The sequence below is a fragment of the Malus sylvestris genome, chromosome 10, assembly GCF_916048215.2.
Source record: "Malus sylvestris chromosome 10, drMalSylv7.2, whole genome shotgun sequence".
NCBI lineage: Eukaryota > Viridiplantae > Streptophyta > Magnoliopsida > Rosales > Rosaceae > Malus > Malus sylvestris.
In genome coordinates, this window is record NC_062269.1 from 39,013,237 (window position 1) to 39,035,586 (window position 22,350).

A 22,350-nucleotide genomic window follows, 5' to 3' on the forward strand; every position below is an offset into this window, starting at 1 on the left:
TGTGAGGGTCGTGAATCGTAAATTTGTAATCAATATGAAATACAAAGTTCGGTTTAGTTTAAAACCACCAAATGAGGCCTTATTGACCCAAAAAAAAAAAAAAAATCAACATGTCACAAAATGATACATTTCCATCCTCAAATGTCGTGTGATCTACGGTATTGGTTCTCGACCTGATGAATGCGTTCAGTTTTATCTTTTTGTACCTTCTTTGTATCGAAAGTTAATCTAAACTGTACTATAATGACTGATGTGGCAAATTGCCAACTCAATTACCTTAGGGAAAAAAATATGTCGCTCCAATAGAATTGTCAAACAAAGTAGACAAATTCGAATCCTTTCTCTTGCCCCGGCTGATGATATAGAAAGCCCATTTTCTGATCATCCACTTCACGGAAGCCCAGCCCAATGGTGTACAAACCAGAAACGGGGCCCACAAACGGAGGAAAGCAGAAACACATGGTCGATCATCGCGCACCCAATGACAAGATCGCATCCAACGAGCGCACAGAATCCAAACCAACGAACACAAAGAACCCTTCGATAAACACACGCACACACATGATGATATGATGCAATCACATATTAACTTAATTGAACGAAAACATAAAACATAAACATAAAACCAAAAAAAAAAAAAAAGAAAAGAAAGAAGAAAACAGAACAAAGAAAGAACCTTAAAAATTGTTGCAAAAAAAAAAAAAAAAAAAAAAACCTTAAAATCTGAAAATTCAAGAAATAAAACATAAATACAAAATCAAAACAAAACAAGCAGCTGAGAGTCCAAAGCACACGACACAAACATTAAAAACTGAAAAGTCATCGTTTCACATGAAAGTAGCACGATGTGAATTTAAAAAAAACACAAAAATTAAGAAACAAAAAAGTGAAAAATCAAATATTATGGAAGGTGGTGGAATTAGAATTGGAATCAGAGGGAGGAGGAAAGACTACTGTTGCTGTTGTTGTTTTTATAATGTTCCTCGCCCCCCTGATTTTCCCTTTTCCTATTTTTCGATATTATTAATATTAATCATTGTTTTTGTTAGTGATGTTATTGTTTGTTGTTGTGTTTTCTTTTCAATCCCCGTAAAAATTCAACATATATTTATTCATAAATGTTTATTCTTCGTATTCTTATTATTCCATCATGATAATTCTACGCCTTTTTTCTTCTCGATCTCGTCTTCCTTGACTGGTACGGTATTTTGTTTTTAGAGAGAGAGAAAGAACGAACGAGAGTTTTAGAGAGAGAGAGAGAAAGGACAAGGAAATCGGATTCCTTTGGAAGACCCAGTTTTTTATGAGAATTTGGGGATCGGGGTTTCGAGGTTTGAAGGTTTGAGGGATTGAAAGGCGGAAGCTTTCGGTGAAATCCCAGATCTCGGTCTCGATTTCAATGGAGGCGGCATCGGAGGGAGAAAATCAGAACAAAAATCATGAGAGCAATAGTAAATTTAACAATTCCAGTGAGGGGCAGAGCAAGCCCAAGCGTCAGATGAAGACCCCCTTTCAGCTCGAAACCCTCGAGAAAGCATATGCCTGTAAGTTCGATTCCGTCAATTTTTTTTTTTTTTTTGTAATTTTTGGTTTGGATTTCTGGGGAAATTGAAGTTTTTGTTTTGATTTTTGGGTTTTTGGTCAGTGGATACCTACCCGTCGGAGGCGGTTAGGGCTGAGCTATCGGAAAGATTAGGGCTTTCCGATCGGCAGTTGCAGATGTGGTTCTGTCACAGAAGGTTGAAGGACAAGAAGGAAGGGGGTCCACCCAAGAAGCAGCGGAAATTGGCACCCCCTTTGCCTGAGCCTCCTATGGATGATTTGGCTCATTGCTCAGAGCCGGGTAGTGATTATGGGTCGGGCTCTGGCTCCGGCTCAAGCCCCTTTGGTCATGCACAGTTGCGGAATGTGGTGGCTAGGGGTGTGGCTGATGACATTCCAATGAGGGGGAGGAGGTATTATGAGTCGCCGCAGTCGAAATTGGAGCTCAGAGCCATTGCTTGTGTGGAAGCTCAATTGGGAGAACCATTGAGGGAAAATGGCCCGCTTCTTGGGATAGAGTTTGATCCTTTGCCGCCAGATGCATTTGGGGCACCTATAGGTATAATTACTGGGTTGCCTTGTTGATTTTACAGCTCAATTGAGCAATGCCTTGTACTTGACTTATGTGGGACTGGATTGCAGCATTGTGCAGGGAATTTTGTGCATATTCTTGTTAGTGGGTTTATGTTGGTCTATTTTTCTCTGAGTATATTGTATTTTGTACTCCCTTGTATAAGATAACAGAAAATATTTTCATGACTTTGTTTTGCTATGTTTAAATGTGTCAATACATAACCAGTTTTTCTGATAATTAAGTTTACTAGTTTGTTTAACTTCGTTCCTAGTTTGGTTTAAGATTAACATTTGCTTTGAAGGTTTTATGCTTCACGGTAGTTTAGCAAAAAAGTTTTGAGTCCCAAATTTTCTCATCTTGCGGTGGTCTAAAAGTATAGACTTTTACCCAAAGTAAATGCAATGGAATCCGAGAAGTTGTGAAAAAACATACGATTTAGTGCTTGATAAAAGCCACATTATGACCCTAGCATATTATTTCCTGTTATTTGAATGATTTTTTGGTATGCATTTAGGTTTCCTGCTAACCCTTTTGATTATTTACTTGGTGAAGCAGTTGCGGAGCAGCAGAAGCGGTCTGCCCATGCTTTGGAGGGCAAATATGAGCGTCATGATGCAAAACCAAATAAAGTCTGTCCCTTTTTCTTTGATAAATTGATTATTTTTATACACCGTATGATGGTATGTGCAATATGATAACATCTGCTCTATAAGATGCTGGCGAGCCATTAAGTGGTATGCACGTACTGCCCTTCTTATTAGTATGTGACATCCTTCAAAACTTAAATCCACAAGATAACCTTGTGGAGGTTGGACGAACATAGGGGTGGTGGTATTATTTTGCAACTCAGTTGAGTACTGTTCAATGACTGCAGCAGTATCTATAGTTTTCGTGCCAGTTTTTAGAACTCTAATTCGATTGAACATGCTTCAAGCAGTCTGAGTTTGAAATCTTAGCAAGAGTATTTGTATCTTTGTCCAAATCTTCTTAGTTTAATTTGATAAGGGTGATTTAAAGTTGTGTTTAGTGTCATGACTGGTAACAAAACAACTCATTATTAACTGTCTGGATACTGTTTCTCCCTTTCATTCCCTTTTCCTCCTTGTTGTAGGAACCACAACAACAACAACAACAACAAAGCCTTTTCCCACTAAGTGGGGTCGGCTATATGAATCCTAGAACGCCATTGCGCTCGGTTTTGTGTCATGCCCTCCGTTAGATCCAAGTACTCTAAGTCTTTTCTTAGAGTCTCTTCCAAAGTTTTCCTAGGTCTTCCTCTACCCCTTCGGCCCTGAACCTCTGTCCCGTAGTCACATCTTCGAACCGGAGCGTCAGTCGGCCTTCTTTGCACATGTCCAAATCACCAGAGCCGATTTTCTCTCATCTTTCCTACAATTTCGGCTACTCCTACTTTACCTCGGATATCCTCATTCTCAATCTTATCCTTTCTCGTGTGCCCACACATCCCACGAAGCATCCTCATCTCCGCTACACCCATTTTGTGTACGTGTTGATGCTTCACCACCCAACATTCTCTGCCATACAACATCGCTGGCCTTATTGCCGTCCTATAAAATTTTCCCTTGAGCTTCAGTGGCCTACGACGGTCACACAACACGCCGGATGCACTCTTTCCATCCAGCTCGTATTCTATGGTTGAGATCTCCATCTAATTCTCCGTTCTCTTGCAAGATAGATCCTAGGTAACGAAAACGGTCGCTTTTTGTGATCTTCGCTAGATTGCTCCGGTCATTAGTGTGGATAAGTATATAAATGGATAGAGATAGGAAAGCAAACACAAGATGTACGTGGTTCACCCAGATTGGCTGCGTCCACGGAATAGAAGAGTTCTCATTAATTGTGAAGGGTTTACACAAGTACATAGGTTCAAGCTCTCCTTTAGTGAGTACGAGTGAATGATTTAGTACAAATGACATTAGGAAATATTGTGGGAGAATGATCTCGTAATCACGAAACTTCTAAGTATCGGAGTGTGGTGTCGTCTTGACTTGCCTTATCTGTCTCATAGGTAGATGTGGCATCTTCTCTGGAAGTACTCTTCCTCCATCCAGGGGTGGTATCTTTAACTGGTGGAGATGCACAAGGTAATGTATCAATTTCACTTGAAGCTTACTTGTAGTTTCAGGCTTGGTCAAGCGCGATACAAACCATGTAGTAGGAGTCCCCCAAGTCGCCGAGCTAGGGGGTCTGCTGAAAGCGTTGACAGACAAGGTAAGCAATCAGAGCTCCGACTGATTGTTCACCTTCTCCCCATCTTGCAGCAGCATGAAGGATAAAGAGAAGAAAAATGAGAAGAGATGATATGAGATACTTTTGCTTTTGAAGAAGTAACTTTCCACAGGCTTATTCTTGAACTGAGCTGGAGGGTTTTCTGGTTTCCTCCAGAGTATAAGGCCGACTGAAGAATTTGAGGGTCAAAACAAGTCCATCAAATCTAGAGTACGTTCCACCCTGCTGATATGGGATACTTTTGCTTTTGACAGAGTAATGGATGTATCGGCACGTGTGCTGTTACGCTTGTCTCCACATGCTTCCTTGTATCCTTCGCACTTGCCCTATCTGTTCCTCAAGCAGATGCGGAATCTTCCCTGGAAACATAAGATGATGAAGATGAGTACTCGAGAGCAATGCCAGGTAAGTAATCAGGTAAGGGGTTCCAGGCAGTCAGTTCCTGGCTGGAAGCTTGATTCCAAGTGCTGACTGATTGCTCTCTTTCTCCTTGTCTTGCAGGTAAAAACAAGGCCAAAAGAAAAAACAGGGAAAAAGCATGATATGGGATACTCTTGCTTTTAACCCTGATGATATGAGATATTCTTGCTCTAGTATAGCTTGTTTGCAGAGGTATTATCGGGGGGAAAGAAAGCTGAATATTTCGAAAGGCTTTGTTGGGAGTGCCCTCTCAGATATGATGAAGGGTTGAGCATTTTTGCAGGTCTGCCTGTCCGTTGGGGATGGAGGTCGACATATATAGGCGTCTCCCTAACAACAAGTAGTAATGCTATTCCTTTACCCTGCTTGGTCATAGCACGGTAGTGGGAGCTGCCAGTTTCACATGTTTTAACTCTGTCAGAGCACTTTGAAAAAGTGGTCTGTGGTATCTGGCTCTCGAGATTCGGAGAACGATGCCCTCTTCGATTTTTGAGAAAGCAATTATGCTGGGGGTCTGACTCTCGAGATTCGGAGAGCAGTGTCTCTTCGATTTTTGAGGAAGTAATCATGTTGGGAGTCTGGCTCTCGAGATTCGGAAGACGGTGCCTCTTCGATTTTGGAGCAAGCAATCTTGTTGGGAGTGTTGTCTCGAATGTGAGTAAAGGTTGGACATGTTTGCTAGTCTACCTTGCCACGAAGCACAAAGGTTGACACACAGGGACTTTCCAATTATCCAGCAATGGTACTGTTCCTTTACCCTCTCTTCGATTTTGAGAAAGTAGTCATGTTGGGAGTCTGGCTCTCGAGATTCGGAGGACGGTGCCTCTTCGATTTTGGAGCAAGCAATCTTGTTGGGACTGTTTTCTCGAATGTGAGTAAAGGTTGGGCATGTTTGCTAGTCTACCTTGCCACGAAGCACAGAGGTTGACACACAGGGACTTTCCAATTATCCAGCAGTGGTACTGTTCCTTTACCCTTGTGGGTAATAATATGGTAGCTAGACCTTCAAAATTTATGTGTCTAAACTTTGTTAGTGCTGTTTCTTTGCTATTCTTTTACCTTTCTTGGTCAGAGCGATGTAATGGGAGCTGCAAGCTTCACGTGCTCAACTTTGGCAGAGAACTTTGGCAAAGTGATCTGTGGTACCCATGAGTTATTGTTGCGTGTGGGAAGTGGGTGATTGAACAGTAAGATTCATGTGCTTTCTACTTCACCAGAAGTCTTCGACAGAATGCCCATAATTTCTGCAAAGCTGAGTGTGCGTGTGACAGGTGCTGACAAGGCTAGAAAAGTAGGTGCCTCTTCGATTTCTGAGATCAGCCCTCGTGGTCTCTGAGCAGCCCAGCTTTTGAGAAAGCGAGCGCCTCTTCGATTGATTCGGAGAATGGTGCCTCACCGATTTTTGAGAAAGCAATCATGCTGGGGGTCTGGCTCTCGAGATTCGGGGAGCAGTGTCTCTTCGATTTTTGAGAAAGTAATCATGTTGGGAGAGTGGCTCTCGAGATTCGGAGGGCGGTGCCTCTTCGATTTTGGAGCAAGCAATCTTGTTGGGAGTGTTTTCTCGAATGTGAGTAAAGGTTGGGCATGTTTGCTAGTCTACCTTGCCACGAAGCACAGAGGTTGACACACAGGGACTTTCCAATTATCCAGCAATGGTACTGTTCCTTTACCCTCTCTTCGATTTTTAAGAAAGTAGTCATGTTGGGAGTCTGGCTCTTTAGATTCGGAGGACGGTGCCTCTTCGATTTTGGAGCAAGCAATCTTATTGGAAGTGTTTTCTCGAATGTGAGTAAAGGTTGGGCATGTTTGCTAGTCTACCTTGCCACGAAGCACAGAGGTTGACATACATGGACTTTCCAATTATCCAGCAGTGGTACTGTTCCTTTACCCTTGTGGGTAATAATATGGTAGCTAGACCTTCAAAATTTATGGGTCTAAACTTTGTTAGTGCTGTTTCTTTGCTATTCTTTTACCCTTCTTGGTCAGAGCGATGTAGTGGGAGCTGCAAGCTTCACGTGCTCAACTTTGGCAGAGAACTTTGGCAAAGTTATCTGTGGTACCCATGAGCTTATTGTTGCGTGTGGGAAGTGGGTGATTGAACAGTAAGATTCATGTGTTTTCTACTTCCCCAGAAGTCTTTGACAGAATGCCCATAATTTCCGCAAAGCTGAGTGTGCGTGTGACAGGTGCTGACAAGGCTGGAAAAGTAGGTGCCTCTTCGATTTCTGAGATCGGCCCTCGTGGTCTCTAGGGAGCCCAGCTTTTGAGAAAGCGAGCGCCTCTTCGATTTCTGAGATCGGCCTTCGTGGTCTTTGAGCAGCCCAACTTTTGAGAAAGCAAACGGCTCTTCGATTTCTGAGATCAACCCTCGTGATCTCTAAGCAGCCCAACTTTTGAGAAAGCAAACGCCTCTTCGATTTCTGAGCAGGCGCCTCTTTGATTTCTGAAGCTCCGTCGAGTGCAGATTTTTATAGAGGCTGGCATTAAGTTCCAAAGCACACTTGAATCTCCACCAGTAGAAGCTTCATTCTTGCACTTCTAAGATCTTGATTTGTCCGACCTCTTCTCTCTTCAACACCTTTGAAAATGTCTGGCCCCTCCGACCGTCGTTTTGACTTGAACCTTGTTGAAGAGGCAGCCCCGCCTTCTCCAGACAACATATGGCGCCCATCCTTTGTCTCCCCAACTGGTCCTCTTACCGTTGGGGATTCCGTGATGAAGAATGATATGACCGCTGCGGTGGTGGCCAGGAACCTTCTCACTCCCAAAGATAACAGACTACTTTCCAAACGGTCTGATGAGTTAGCTGTTAAGGATTCGCTGGCTCTCAGTGTTCAGTGTGCAGGTTCTGTGTCTAATATGGCCCAACGCCTATTTGCTCGAACCCGCCAAGTTGAATCATTGGCGGCTGAAGTGATGAGTCTCAAACAGGAGATTAGAGGGCTCAAGCATGAGAATAAACAGTTGCACCGGCTCGCACATGACTATGCTACAAACATGAAGAGGAAGCTTGACCAGATGAAGGAAACTGATGGTCAGGTTTTACTTGATCATCAGAGATTTGTGGGTTTGTTCCAAAGGCATTTATTGCCTTCGTCTTCTGGGGCTGTACCGCGTAATGAAGCTCCAAATGATCAACCTCTGATGCCTCCTCCTTCTAGGGTTTTGTCCAGTACTGAGGCTCCAAATGATCCCCCTCCGGTGCCTTCTCTTTCTGGGGCTCTACCGACTGCTGAGACTTCTCCTAAGCAACCTTTGTGAAGGCTCCCTCTTGTGTGTTTATTTTGACTCATGTATATGTACATATTTGTAGCTTATCGGGGATATCAATAAATAAGCTTTCCTTCATTTCAACGTATTGTGTTAAATACACCAAAGCCTTCTTCGCTAAGTTCTTTGAATTTGCTTTTGTTGAAGCTTGTATGTTGAAGCTTTCTGAGTGGAGCATGTAGGTTGGGGTAGTGTTCCCTTAATTTCCCGAGTGAGGAAAACTTCTTGGTTGGAGACTTGGAAAATCCAAGTCACTGAGTGGGATCGGCTATATGAATCTTAGAACGCCATTGTGCTCGATCCTGTGTCATGTCCTTCGTTAGATCCAAGTACTCTAAGTCTTTTCTTAGAGTCTCTTCCAAAGTTTTCCTAGGTCTTCCTCTACCCCTTCGGCCCTGAACCTCTGTCCCATAGTCGCATCTTCTAATCGGAGCGTCAGTAGGCCTTCTTTGCACATGTCCAAACCACCGTAACCGATTTTCTCTCATCTTTCCTTCAATTTCGGTTACTCCTACTTTACCCCGGATATCCTCATTCCTAATCTTATCCTTTCTCGTGTGCCCACACATCCAACGAAGCATCCTCATCTCCGCTACACCCATTTTGTGTACGTGTTGATGTTTCACCGCCCAACATTCTGTGCCATACAGCATCGCCGGCCTTATTGCCGTCCTATAAAATTTTCCCTTGAGCTTCAGTGGCATACGGCGGTCACACAACACGCCGGATGCACTCTTCCACTTCATCCATCCAGCTTGTATTCTATGGTTGAGATCTCCATCTAATTCTCCGTTCTTTTGCAAGATAGATCCTAGGTAACGAAAACGGTCGCTCTTTGGTATTTCTTGATCTCCGATCCTCACCCCTAACTCGTTTTGGCCTCCATTTGCACTGAACTTGCACTCCATATATTCTGTCTTTGATCGGCTTAGGCGAAGACCTTTAGATTCCAACACTTCTCTCCAAAGGTTAAGCTTTGCATTTACCCCTTCCTGAGTTTCATCTATCAACACTATATCGTCTGCGAAAAGCATACACCAAGGAATATCATCTTGAATATGTCTTGTTAACTCATCCATTACCAACGCAAAAAGGTAAGGACTTAAGGATGAGCCTTGATGTAATCCTACAGTTATGGGAAAGCTTTCGGTTTGTCCTTCATGAGTTCTTACGGCAGTCTTTGCTCCTTCGTACATATCCTTTATAGCTTGGATATATGCTACTCGTACTCCTTTCTTCTCTAAAATCCTCCAAAGAATGTCTCTTGGGACCCTATCATACGCTTTTTCCAAATCTATAAAGACCATGTGTAAATCCTTTTTCCCATCTCTATATCTTTCCATCAATCTTCGTAAGAGATAGATTGCCTCCATGGTTGAGCGCCCTGGCATGAACCCGAATTGGTTGTCCGAAACCCGTGTCTCTTGCCTCAATCTATGCTCAATGACTCTCTCCCAGAGCTTCATTGTATGACTCATTAGCTTAATACCCCTATAGTTCATGCAATTTTGTACGTCGCCCTTATTCTTGTATATAGGCACCAAAGTGCTCGTTCGCCACTCATTTGGCATCTTCTTCGTTTTCAAAATCCTATTGAAAAGGTCAGTGAGCCATGTTATACCTGTCTCTCCCAAAACTTTCCACACTTCGATTGGTATATCGTCTGGGCCTATTGCTTTTCTATGCTTCATCTTCTTCAAAGCTACGACCACTTCTTCCTTCCGGATTCGACGATAAAAGGAGTAGTTTCTACACTCTTCTGAGTTACTCAACTCCCCTAAAGAAGCACTCCTTTCATGTCCTTCATTGAAAAGATTATGAAAATAACCTCTCCATCTGTCTTTAACCGCGTTCTCTGTAGCAAGAACCTTTCCATCCTCATCCTTGATGCACCTCACTTGGTTTAGGTCCCTTGTCTTCTTTTCCCTTGCTCTAGCTAGTTTATAGATATCCAACTCTCCTTCTTTGGTATCTAGTCGTTTATACATATCGTCGTAAGCCGCTAACTTAGCTTCTCTGACAGCTTTCTTCGCCTCTTGCTTCGCTTTTCTATACCTTTCACCATTTTCATCGGTCCTCTCCTTGTATAAGGCTTTACAACATTCCTTCTTAGCCTTCACCTTTGTTTGTACCTCCTCATTCCACCACCAAGATTCCTTTTGGTGTGGGGCAAAGCCCTTGGACTCTCCTAATACCTCTTTTGCTACTTTTCGGATACAACTAGCCATGGAATCCCACATTTGGCTAGCTTCCCCCTCTCTATCCCACACACATTGGGTGATTACCTTCTCTTTGAAAATGGCTTGTTTTTCTTCTTTTAGATTCCACCATCTAGTTCTTGGGCACTTCCAAGTCTTGTTCTTTTGTCTTACTCTTTTGATATGTACATCCATCACCAACAAGCGATGTTGATTAGCCACGCTCTCTCCTGGTATAACTTTGCAATCCTTACAAGTTATACGATCCCCTTTCCTCATTAGAAGAAAATCTATTTGTGTTTTTGACGACCCACTCTTGTAGGTGATCACATGTTCTTCTCTCTTCTTAAAGAAGGTGTTGGCTAAGAAGAGATCATATGCCATTGCAAAATCCAAGATAGCTTCCCCATCCTCGTTTCTCTCCCCAAAACCATGGCCACCATGAAAACCTCCATAGTTGCCTGTCTCCCTGCCCACGTGTCCATTTAAATCTCCTCCTATAAATAACTTCTCCGTCTGAGCAATTCCTTGCACCAAGTCTCCAAGATCTTCCCAAAATTTCTCCTTCGAACTCGTATCCAACCCTACTTGAGGTGCGTACGCACTAATCACATTGATAAGTTCTTGTCCTATTACAATCTTGATTGCCATGATTCTATCTCCTACCCTCTTGACATCTACAACATCTTGTACCAAGGTCTTGTCCACGATGATGCCAACACCGTTTCTCGTTCTATTTGTGCCCGAATACCAAAGTTTAAACCCTGAGTTTTCTAGATCCTTTGCCTTACTACCAACCCACTTAGTTTCTTGTAGGCACATAATATTTATCCTTCTCCTCACCATAACTTCCACTACTTCCATAGATTTTCCCGTTAAGGTTCCTATATTCCACGTTCCTAAACGCATTTTGCTCTCTTGAACTCTACCCTTCTGTCCTAGCTTCTTCACCCTCCCCCGTCTAATAGGATCAAAGTACTTCTTTTGTGTGTCCCGGGTAAAGTTGATAGGAGCATATGCTCCCAAACAACTTTGAGTGGAGTCGTTCGAAAAGAAGTTTCTATGGCCCCCTTGCTCATTTAACACTGCATCCGGGTGCCGATGGAGATACAGCGACCCTTGCTCACTTATCACTGTGCTCGGGCCACACAGCGCGCCACTTACGGGTGACGCCCTAGCTTTAGCGCGATTTTGTTCTGGATTCATTTTCATAAGGATTCGACGTGATCATGGAGTGCCGGCTGTCGACTACCTGACGCCCTCCCCCTCCTCCTTTATCCGGGCTTGGGACCGGCCATGTAAGACATAGGCGGAGTTTCCTTGTTGTAGGAACCAATGCATTTAAATTGATTTTGTACTGTTGGTGTTCTTATCTTTTTCTGTTGCATGCAATTGTCGGTGTTTATGTACTCATGTATCCTCAATTCTTTTTGGATGAAACATTGAATTAGAATGAGTTTTCATCCCAGGCTGCTCCAAGGACCCTCCATGAATATCCCTTTCTTCAAGATCACTCCAGTATTCGGTCTGATGCATATGGACAAGTCTCTCAATCTCATTTTCACGATTCAGCCATTGATGGTCCATCTGCAAGAACTTCATCATTTGCTGTTGGAAATGAGCCGTTGTCAAGGGTTCATGTCCATGGTCATGCATCGCGTGTTCGTCTTCTGTCTCAGCAGGAGAGGCAAGCGGTGCCCTACTCATCTCCTGTTGATGATGGAAGCGTACCACAAAGGGACTCCTTCACTAACGTAAGAGTAAATACTCAGTTTAGTGATCCCCCTGTTGTTGCACCGGAAAACTCTAATGTATTATCTGAAGATCAAATTAATGACTCTATTCTGAGAATGGAGAGGAAACGCAAGGTATACTTGTGCAGTTAACTTTATTTGAATAGTATTTTTTTCTCAGCCAAGGACTTAACTAGTTGCGCCGTGTAGAGTGAAGAAGTGAGAATCGCTAAAGAAGTTGAAGCTCATGAGCTGCGGATCCGGAAGGAGCTGGAGAAACAAGATATTCTGAGGAGAAAGGTTCTATTTTCAGTCCTAAACAATTGTTTCTGAAGCATAGCAGTTCGTATGCTGATATTTTGAATTTTCTGTTTATAGAATGAGGAACGAATGAGGAAGGAAATGGAAAGGCAAGACCGTGAGAGACGAAAAGAAGAAGAGAGGTTGATGCGTGAAAGGCAGCGTGAGGAAGAGAGATTAAAGCGTGAGCAAAAACGTGAAATTGAACGAAGGGAAAAGTTTTTACAGAAAGAGTATATAAGAGTAAGTTCGAGGACTTACTAATGTAATGCATATGTGATGTATCTTTGATTTTTCAACATAACGTGATAAATTCTTAACCCCCCTGGGTTTATTGTGTAGGCTGAGAAAAGGAGGCAGAAGGAAGAGCTTCGCAAAGAGAGAGAGGTAGTGAGACGCAAAGCTGCACTTGAGAAGGCAACTGCACGCAGGCTTGCTAAAGAATCTATGGAGCTTATTGAGGATGAGCAACTAGAACTAATGGAGTTGGCAGCTGCAAGCAAGGGTTTGTCCTCCATTATTTCTATTGATCTTGACACCCTGCAAAACCTTGATGCATTCAGAGGTAGGCATTGCTTGATAACATGAATACCTCTCTTAACCCTCGACATGGCTGCTTAGAGTACCAAATTATAACTTCTAGCCCTTTATAAATCCATGTGATCTACTATTCTATTCAGTATCCTCCCAATTGGTGTATGTTCTCTGGCACGCATTCAGAGAATTTTGAAGTTAAATCTTTTGAATCTTCTTGAATTCAGTTTAATAAGCTTGACTCTGACCGATCCAGGACTTTTAATGTACTAAATTGAGCAAATAAAATGTGCAGTCTGTAGTAACTCTATAAATTTATTCAATGACGTGATTTTTTATGGTTCAGATTCTTTGGTTGCATTCCCACCTAGGTCTGTGCAATTAAAAAGACCATTTGCAATTCAGCCGTGGATCAATTCAGAGGCGAATATTGGTAACCTTCTCATGGTGCGTTCTTCCTTTTTCCTATTATACGAGTTTTTAGAAGTACCTTATATGCTGATATCAACTATTCTTATACAATTTATGGGTACAGTATTTCTTCTGCACAGGTCAGTAATATCTATGGTCCAGCCTCTGGCTATTGTGATAGTTTCACCGTGCTTCTCTTTCTTCCTGGTCTTGCGTGTGTTTCCTAGTTCTATTGTGGAAAAACGATGATAAGCTTTTATTCTTTAGGTTTCGTGGACCTATAACGATGCTTTCTGGCACTTAATTATTTAGTAGAGGAGACTTAACTATCACTTGTAAAGATGTTGTTCTGATATCATTTGGTGTATGTGACTGTCTTATTGGTACGTGATCTCATGGTTTTTAGTTTTGTGTCTGTAGTTATAAATTAATTGTTCTCTCCAGCATGCATGTTACTTGTAGTAGATTCTTTGTTGCTGATATTTGAATTAATGCCTCCGATTCTGATGTTTGAATGTTGTGATGGTAACAGGTTTGGAGATTTTTGATTACCTTCGCTGATGTTCTCGAGTTATGGCCCTTTACTCTTGATGAGTTTGTTCAAGCATTTCATGACTATGTGAGCCACCAATGAGTTATTTTATTTTAAAAGTGTGCTTTCTAATTATTTGTTCTTCATCTGTTTTCTGCTGCTCATAGACTAAATACAATTTTGATATTAGGATTCAAGGTTGTTAGGAGAGATCCATGTTGCTCTCTTGAGGTTGATTATCAAAGATATTGAAGATGTTGCAAGGACTCCTACTGGATTAGGAATAAATCAAAATGGTGCTGCTAATCCTGGAGGTGGACATCCACAGATTGTTGAAGGAGTAATCTCCCGCTCTCTTCATGCATGCAGTTATTTTGTTTGCTCATTTTGTTGTTTTTTTCCTAATATTTCTTCATATTTTGGATTTTACTATTCATTTCAGGCATATGCATGGGGCTTTGATATACGAAACTGGCAGCAGCACTTAAATCTGCTAACATGGCCTGAAATATTCCGGCAACTAGCACTCTCTGCCGGATTTGGGCCACAGCTGAAGAAAAGGAGTATTGCATGGTCATACACACCCGATAAGGATGAGGTTCCCTTCTCAATTCTTTATTATTTATCTCCTGCATCAGTTAAGAGTAGTGAAAAAAGGAAATGAAGTTTGTATCGATAGTAGTTTGAATTCAAGTTAAATTGGCATCCTAGTTCAAAGTAAGAGCATCAAAACTTAGATGTTTTGCTTTGCTTAGGTTTGATTTTTGAGTTGAACTCTACGATATGACGAAGTTCAGACTTAGCTTAATGAGAACTACAAGGAACCAATATGAATATCATTCAGACGTAGCTTGACGACTAGTATTAGTGCAGTGCTCAAAGACTTAGTCTAATATGCGGCTACATTTTATGTTCATACTTCATGTTAAGCCACCTTATTGGTGGCTGTTCCTCTGTATATTTTCTTCAATCAAATTAGTACATTCAGACATTAGAGATTTGGAGTATCTTCTGTTTTATTTTTGTTGCTAAAAATTGCAAGACTCACTGTACAATTGTTATTACAGGGTAAAGGTTGTCAGGATGCCATTTCGAATCTACGAAATGGTTCCGCAGCTGTAAATGCATTTGCAGTAATGCAAGAGAAAGGCTTACTGGCTCCAAGAAGATCTAGACACCGGTTGACTCCTGGAACTGTAAAGTTTGCAGCTTTTCATGTGCTTTCACTTGAGGGAAATAAGGGACTAACAGTGTTAGATCTTGCAGAAAAGATTCAGGTGACTAAAATTTATTGTTAGCTAAAATTCTGTTGTGAGTCTTGTGACAAGAGTAGTCTTTTTGGTATTGGGTTTTATGTGCCTCATTCCTGATTTCTTTTTATTTGTCCATTATCTGTTCTTTTTTTTGCAAGAAATCTGGCCTTCGGGACCTGACAACAAGCAAGACTCCTGAAGCTTCAATTTCTGTAGCTTTGACAAGAGATACTAAGCTCTTTGAAAGAATAGCTCCTTCAACATATCGTGTACGAGCTGCTTACAGAAAGGATCCTATTGATGCTGAGGCTGTACTTTCAGCGGCCAGGAAGAAAATTCAGATATTTGAAAATGGAATTTTAGCTGCAGAAGATGTCGATGATGTTGAAAGAGATGATGTTGAAAATGATGAGGTTGAAAGAGAAGAAGACTTTGAATGTGAAGTTGATGAAGATCCTGAAGTTGATGACTTAGCTACTCCATCAGTTGCAAAGAAATCCCCTGATGATTACAGTGAAGTAATTAGTTTCTCAGAAAATGGAAAGGACAGTTTATGCGGCGATGTTGGACTTGCTGTGAAAAATGAGTTTGATAAGGATGTTTTATGTTCCCCCGTCACTGGTTCCAAAGATGTATTCAGTCCTAGTGCTTCCTCGAAACAGTGTGTTTCAGGTGTAGATATTAGTACTAGTAATCTTGACCAAGAAAATATGGAGATTGATGAAAGCAAGTCAGGTGAGTCATGGGTTCAAGGACTTACAGAAGGGGAATATTCTGATCTCAGCGTGGAAGAGCGTCTTAGAGGTCTTGTTGCCTTAATTGGTGTTGCAAATGAAGGAAACACCATTCGTGTTGTTCTTGAGGTAAATATTTCCCTTCAAGTTTTTGAAATCAATGTATTGCTGTATTTTCTGTGTAAAACTTAAATTTGACACCAAAATTCAACAGGATCGCTTAGAAGCTGCAAATGCTCTTAAGAAGCAAATGTTGGCAGAGGCACAGCTGGATAAAAGTCGCCTAAAAGAAGAGAATGTTGGTAGGTTAGATTTTCCATCTTTTATGGGAGGCAAAGCTGAAGTACAAGCTACCGGAGTAGAGGACGGCCAAAGTCCCTTACGGGATGTTGATAACAGAAACATTGAAGCATCTCCAGTCACTGCAGAAAATCAAAAGTCTATCCATGGGTCACAAGGTGTTCAGAATCAGCTAAATGGTGTGCCTGTTGAAAGGACCTCAGCAGCCCAAGATTTCTCCATGGGTTCTGATAACTTTTTGTCTCAGCAACTTGCATATGCATCAAAAAGGTCACGCTCACAGTTAAAATCATATATTGCACATAGAGCAGAAGAGATGTATGCATACAGGTCCCTGCCTCTTGGTCAAGATCGTAGGCATAATCGATACTGGCAATTTGTTGCATCTGCATCAAGAAATGATCCTGGTTCAGGCAGAATTTTTATTGAATTGAACAATGGAAGCTGGAGGCTTATTGACACTGAAGGGGTAACACTTAACAGTTTTTATAATCTGTTTCAGTGGCACGTGTCTGTGTGTGTTTGGTGTTTCTTTTTGCACAAATGAATGTTTTTGGTTATGCAGATTACGTTATATCTTTAGGATAAACCATTATTGAACCCTTCATCCATTTGACGTGAATCAAAGTTGTGTTGGGCATCATTTGCTTCTCAGCAAAGTTAGAAACTTGTTATCCTTTTATGCTTGCTAGATTTGACATGCTGTTTCAGTTGGCAGTATGTCTTAGGTTCTCAAGTCACATTTGTAATAGGTTTTTGTCTGCTTGTTGGCATGCTTAAATTTTATGCTTGCTAGATTTGACATGTTGTTTCAGTTTTTTTAAGAGCTTTATGATCATAATATTTTGAATTCTTTGTCTGTATAGGCCTTTGATGCTCTTGTTACGGCTCTGGACACACGCGGGATTAGGGAATCTCATTTACGCTTAATGTTGCAAAAGATTGAGGCATCCTTCAGGGAGAATGGTCGGAAAAATGCACATTGTCCTAACCATGCAGGCCCGAGTAAAAATCATGTTAAAAATGAAGCCGACGAAATGGATTCTAGTCCTGATTTCCCTTCTCGTTTTGACAGCCCTGAAAGTACAGTCTGTGCTTTGAATTCTGATACAACGCAGAGCTCCTCTTCTTTCAGAATTGAGCTCGACAGAAGTGAAACTGAGAAAAGGGCTGCCTTGAGAAGGTATCAAGATTTTCAGAAGTGGATGTGGAAAGAATGCTTTAATTCATCTACCTTATGTGCCACGAAATATGGGAAGGAGAGATGCAGACCGCTGTTTGATGTTTGTGATGTCTGCCTCAGTTGTTATTACTTTGAGGATTCCCACTGCGATACTTGCCATCAGACTTTTGATGCCTTCAACGGAAATTTTGACTTTAATGAACATGTAATTCAATGTAAAAGAAAAAGGACGTTGGAACCTTGGGATTTCCATATTCCTTGTACTTCTGTTCCCTTGGCCAGGAGATTGCTCAAGGCATTAATAGGTCTTGTTGAGGTGAGATACTAATGCTTTACACCTCGGGTTCTGCTGGCATCTAATGTATCCACGCTTGATTTTTATTCAGTCTACGTATCACTCACTTTTTGTTTCACAGGTATGTACCCCACCAGAGGCTCTTCAATCAGTTTGGATTGAAGACCGTCGAAAGATGTGGGGAGAGAAACTGAATGCGTCATCATCAATGGAAGAACTTCTACAGGTTTCTATCCCTTTACTTGTTGTATCTTATGCTCAACCCTATATCCTGATCTAAACTTCCGCCAAGAAATTTTGTTTTTCTGATTTCCTTTTTTTGTTTTTTACAAACAAAATGAAAAGTATCGTGTTTATCCATCAATTTCACATCCATTTTTCTCCATGATATTCTATTCACAACTCACCAGTGAGTTTTTGGGCCTGTACGACCATGGCTCCCCGTATGTCTGTTCCCATACTTGTTATATGATAAATTGCTCATTTTTGGACAAACTTCCTTGCAGACATTGACTCTGTTTGAGACTGCTGTGAAGAAAGACTTTCTGTCATCACACTTTGCACTGACGGAGGAATTGCTGGGCTCCTGCAAACAGCTGGGGGTTGTTCGCGATTATCTTGACAATGGATCCGTTCCTGTACTTCCTTGGATACCACTTACCACTGCAGCCGTGGCTTTGAGGCTTCATGAGATAGATTCAGCAATTACATATGTAAAGCAAGCGACACCTGAGCCCACCGCGGACAAGGAAGTGGGAGAATATCTTGTGAGTTTTCCCTTTTTCTGTCTGCTCTCACTCTTGGTATTCCCAGCAAAAATAAATAAATTGAAAGAGAATCTGCTGGAAACTTAGTGACAGAAAAGCATGCAAATCTTTAAAAGACAGCTTTTATGAAATTCCATAGATGTTGAATTGATGTTGGTGGTGTATATACATCTTCCACCGTGTCATTCAACTTACATGTGCTTTTTTCGTCTACAGAATCAACCTATGAGACTTCTGGCATCGAGGAGTGAGACTGAACTAACAGAAGCAGGCCTCAATGAGTACACGAGGGAAGACAACAGTACTCACTTGAAAAGTGGACGAAACAGCTTTAGACGTGGTAGAGGAGGTCGAGAGCAAGGACGCGGTAAAAGGTGGCAGAAAAAGGTGAATAATCCCAAATCAGTGGCAAGTCGTCGGAACATTAGGGGTAATGAGAATTTGAGTCAAGGGTTGAGAACTGTGGGAAAACGAACGCAGGGACAAGGGAGTGGACGGGGTCGCCGAACTGTTAGAAAAAGGAGAATGAAGAACAGGGCTGTTGAGGGGACACCTCTGGGCCGTATGAGTGACATACGCAGCAGCCCTGAGAGTGGAGGAGAATCGCCAAGAAACTTGGCTGAGGAATGGGATGATGAAAAGATCGATATGAAAGGTGACGAGCAAGGAGAGGGATATGAACAAGGGGAGTTGGGAGAGGGATATGAACAAGGAGAGTTGGGAGAGGGATATGAACAAGGAGAGTTAGGAGAGGGATATGAACAAGGAGGCGCATTGGAATCTGAAGACGACGAACAAGCAGTGGGATATGAACAAGGTAACTGGGAAATTGGGTTTGATGGGACTTCCAGCGGATGGAACAGGGGTTTAGTAGAAGCTAGTGACAACGATTTGGATACTTCTGAAGATGACAATAACGTCATGGAAGAAGTGAGAGATGAAGATTCAGAAGGGGATGTAGATGTCGATATGAGTGATGCCTCGGACGAAATGCCAAACGCGATGAGAAACGATGATGGCACAGAGTCGGAAAGTTCAGATGACTATAGTGAATGAAGATCAAATTATGAACTGCCTCTGCGCAACCGAGGTACCCTGGCTGCATACAGTTTTAGATAATGCAGCTTTACTGGCTGCTCGTCTCATCCTGGTGACGGAAATCGATATCGGCCTCACCAAATCTTGATTTTTGCTATTATAATTATTAGATTAACATTTCCATTTTATGGATTAAATTGTTAAGTGGTAGTGTATTGATAGAGGATAATGGTTTAGGGGGAGCTGCAATAGTTTTGTGGTGTAACGCGTAAGTCATTAAGCGTGTAACAAAACCATTTATTTACCTAATCAAAAGGTGAGCAAGTTACTTCCACCGCAAGCAACGCATGTTCTTGTATTTTTAGTTTGAGAAACGTCAAGGAGATTTTCTCAAAAATCAGAACCATTCCTTTAAACATCACTTGTGCTTGCACACGCTTACTTTACATCTCCAGAATCTCTCTTAATTTAGTCGTTGAATCAATTTTCAAGCGTTAGATCCAAAGATAGAAATTAAAAGATGAAATTCAGCTGAGACCAAAGGCTTTATTCGCTGCTTTCGTAAGAGCTAGAATGGCTCAGTGTTCTATTGGACAAACAAATGTTGAACCTTACAAAGACAAACTAGTAATGCAAAGATCCCAGCCATCCAAAAAATATACACAAGCGCCCTTGGATTCGCATAGCACATCGGCTCGAATTTTGATCAAGCCTGCAAGCATTTCTTAATTCCGGCCTTCTGTTCGGCATTCAATCTTGTCGGAAACTTGATGTTGAATTTGATTCTGAGGTTACCCTTCTTGGAGGGGTCTTTGGGTATGGGCATGCCCTCCCTAGGGACTACCTCCTCATAGTCTGGACTAATCACATTGTTGATGGGGATGGTGAGGCTCCTTCCATCTAGGGTGGTCAGGCGGACAGTGTAACCTGTTAGAGCTTCTGCTAGAGTAATCCTCTGCGTGACAATAAGATCGTTCCCATCCCTTGTGAATGTGCTGTGTGGTTTCTCATCGATTATGAACACAAGATCCGCAGGAGTTATGTTTCCTTGCTCGTTCCCTTTCTCCGGGAAGGTGATTTTGGTTCCCTTTTTCCAGCCAGGCTTGATTTCTATGGTTAGTATTTCCTCCACTTGCATGGTCTTCCTGCGTAACATAATTCCAACACATTCATTTACTAGTACTTTCAAAAGATGAGAACCCAAAATACACAACACGCAAAACTAGCGTTCTTTTTAGCTAACAGACATTCTAAACTATTCTAATCTACGGAAAGAGAAAGTCAAACTTGAGTGCAAGAAGGCGGGAACCCTGCCATCTAACCTACCTCACATCGGCTACATTAAACTAACATTAGTAAGCAGTCAAATGCTGACATTGTTGAAATTGATGAATAATTTAATCACGAGCACCTACTTTTTCAACAGGAAAGTGAGTAAATCAAAGGATAATCAACGAACATGACTAATTGTGCGAATGGAGAAAAAGATGGGCGGAATCGTTTTCCTTGCATAAATTGAGTAAGAATTAGGAACTTACCCGCTTGCATCTGCGATTTCCCTCGAAATCTTCATCTTCTTGGTAGTCCCCTTGTACAGCTCCTCAAGGCTGCAAGGCAACCTCTTCTCTATAGGTGGAGCTTTTCGTGGCGCATGACTCATGGGCCGGCCTTCTCCGAATGAACTGAACACGTCCTCCCCAAACATTCCACCAAAAGACCTTCCACCCCTCATGCCGCCACCGCCCATTCCGCCTCCCATTCCACCCATGGGCCTCGAGAACCCAAAGAAATCAGCAAAAATGTCGTCGGCGTTTCTGGGGTTGAATCTAAACACATTTGGACCGTCCCCAGTTTGGAAGAAGGTAGCTCCACCGCCAGGCCCACCGGCATCCGGCGGCGGCACTTGGCCTTTCAGGCCTTCTTCTCCGTATTGATCATAAATTGCTCTTTTCTGGGGATCACTCAGAACCTACAAAATAAAAACACAGAAAATCAGATTCCAGGTTCTGGGTTTTATTTATAGTCTCCAAAAACGTGCAAAGATTGAATTTTTAGTTTTAAAAAAGTGTTCCTGTATAAATCTACAAAACGTGAGAAGATTGAATTTTTATGCCGTTTGAGGAATTTTTAGATGAAAAAAAAAACAGGCAATTTAGCTTCGAAATCCAAAACCCAGATGAAAAACCTTCTCTTATCAGATTAAAAAAACACTAATTTCAACCGAAATCAATATAAATTCCTCAAAAAAAAAAAAAAAAAAAAAAAGAAGAAGAAAAAACAGAGTGAAAGAAGAAAAGTGCAAGGAAAACGAACCTCGTAGGCGTCGGAGATCTGTTTGAACTTGGACTCGGCTTCCTTCTTGTTGGTGGGGTTCTTATCAGGGTGCCACTTCATGGCGAGCTTTCTGTAAGCTTTCTTCAAATCGTCGTCGCTGGCGTTCTTGTCCACCTGCAGAAGCTTGTAGTAATCCACACCCATCTCTTCTTCTTCTTTTTTTCTCCTTGTTTTTGCCTTGTAATTATTATTATCTTCCTGCAAAAAGCTTTGCCGCTGGCTCGAGTGCTTGAAGGCTGTGAATCTATATAGGAAGATGCTTTGAGATTACTTGACGAACAGGGGATGTGGAAGGGAAAAGAGGCCTACTTGTGGAAGGAACCAGAGCGGTGTGGAACTTTCGAGATAAAGTTCACACTCTCTGGTTTTTGTTTGTAAATAATGACGTGGTAATGCAAATTCTGTTGGGTCAAATTTGGTGAATCCGGATCTTCACCAGATCCTTTTTAAAGAATTCTGGAGGATCCGTGAATCGTATCTATTCATCGTATATTATACGGTTATAAATTATTCTAAATATTTTTATTTAAAATTAAACACAAATAGTACTTGATAAAAACTGATCGTATAATGTACGATGAATAGACACGATTTATGGAGCTCCAGGATTCTCACCAAAAGGATCTGGAGAGGATCCTCTTGGAAATTTCTTAATCATATAAGACAATTTCCAATTCTAGCC

The 22,350-nt window shown here is 41.7% G+C and overlaps 2 protein-coding genes across 5 annotated transcripts; one reads left to right on the forward strand and one right to left on the reverse strand.

Moving 5' to 3' along the window:
- Window positions 1–753: 753 nt before the first annotated feature.
- On the forward strand, window positions 754–19,674 carry LOC126587144 (homeobox-DDT domain protein RLT1-like). Of its 4 annotated transcripts, none has more exons than XM_050252124.1 (18): window positions 754–1,544; window positions 1,646–2,101; window positions 2,669–2,745; window positions 11,706–12,122; window positions 12,198–12,287; window positions 12,366–12,530; window positions 12,630–12,852; window positions 13,168–13,268; window positions 13,765–13,851; window positions 13,955–14,104; window positions 14,207–14,362; window positions 14,832–15,041; window positions 15,176–15,880; window positions 15,966–16,520; window positions 16,918–17,550; window positions 17,651–17,755; window positions 18,036–18,296; window positions 18,513–19,674. In XM_050252124.1, the coding sequence occupies exons 1-18, from the start codon at window positions 1,400–1,402 to the stop codon at window positions 19,350–19,352; spliced, it is 5,376 nt and encodes a 1,791-aa protein (XP_050108081.1). In that variant the 5' UTR covers window positions 754–1,399; the 3' UTR covers window positions 19,353–19,674. The 4 variants fall into 4 exon arrangements, with proteins under 4 accessions (XP_050108081.1, XP_050108083.1, XP_050108082.1 ...); XM_050252126.1 differs by having other exon boundaries at window positions 11,724–12,122; XM_050252125.1 differs by having other exon boundaries at window positions 2,672–2,745.
- A 173-nt stretch (window positions 19,675–19,847) lies between these two features.
- Window positions 19,848–21,982, reverse strand: LOC126587153 (uncharacterized). Its single transcript, XM_050252138.1, has 3 exons — window positions 21,648–21,982; window positions 20,873–21,303; window positions 19,848–20,479 (listed from the first exon to the last, which is right to left on the reverse strand). The coding sequence occupies exons 1-3, from the start codon at window positions 21,810–21,812 to the stop codon at window positions 20,041–20,043; spliced, it is 1,035 nt and encodes a 344-aa protein (XP_050108095.1). The 5' UTR covers window positions 21,813–21,982; the 3' UTR covers window positions 19,848–20,040.
- Between the last annotated feature and the right edge of the window lie 368 nt (window positions 21,983–22,350).

Excerpts from the sequence above, each read along its gene's own strand:
- LOC126587144 (XM_050252124.1), top strand. The coding sequence starts at position 1,400 with ATGGAGGCGGCATCGGAGGGAGAAAATCAGAACAAAAATCATGAGAGC. Across the intron at positions 2,102-2,668 it reads TGCATTTGGGGCACCTATAG|CAGTTGCGGAGCAGCAGAAG; the intron begins GTATAATTACTG and ends TACTTGGTGAAG. Across the intron at positions 14,363-14,831 it reads ACACACCCGATAAGGATGAG|GGTAAAGGTTGTCAGGATGC; the intron begins GTTCCCTTCTCA and ends TTGTTATTACAG.
- LOC126587153 (XM_050252138.1), bottom strand. The coding sequence starts at position 21,812 with ATGGGTGTGGATTACTACAAGCTTCTGCAGGTGGACAAGAACGCCAGC. Across the intron at positions 21,304-21,647 it reads AGATCTCCGACGCCTACGAG|GTTCTGAGTGATCCCCAGAA; the intron begins GTTCGTTTTCCT and ends TTTATTTTGTAG. Across the intron at positions 20,480-20,872 it reads GAAATCGCAGATGCAAGCGG|GAAGACCATGCAAGTGGAGG; the intron begins GTAAGTTCCTAA and ends TATGTTACGCAG.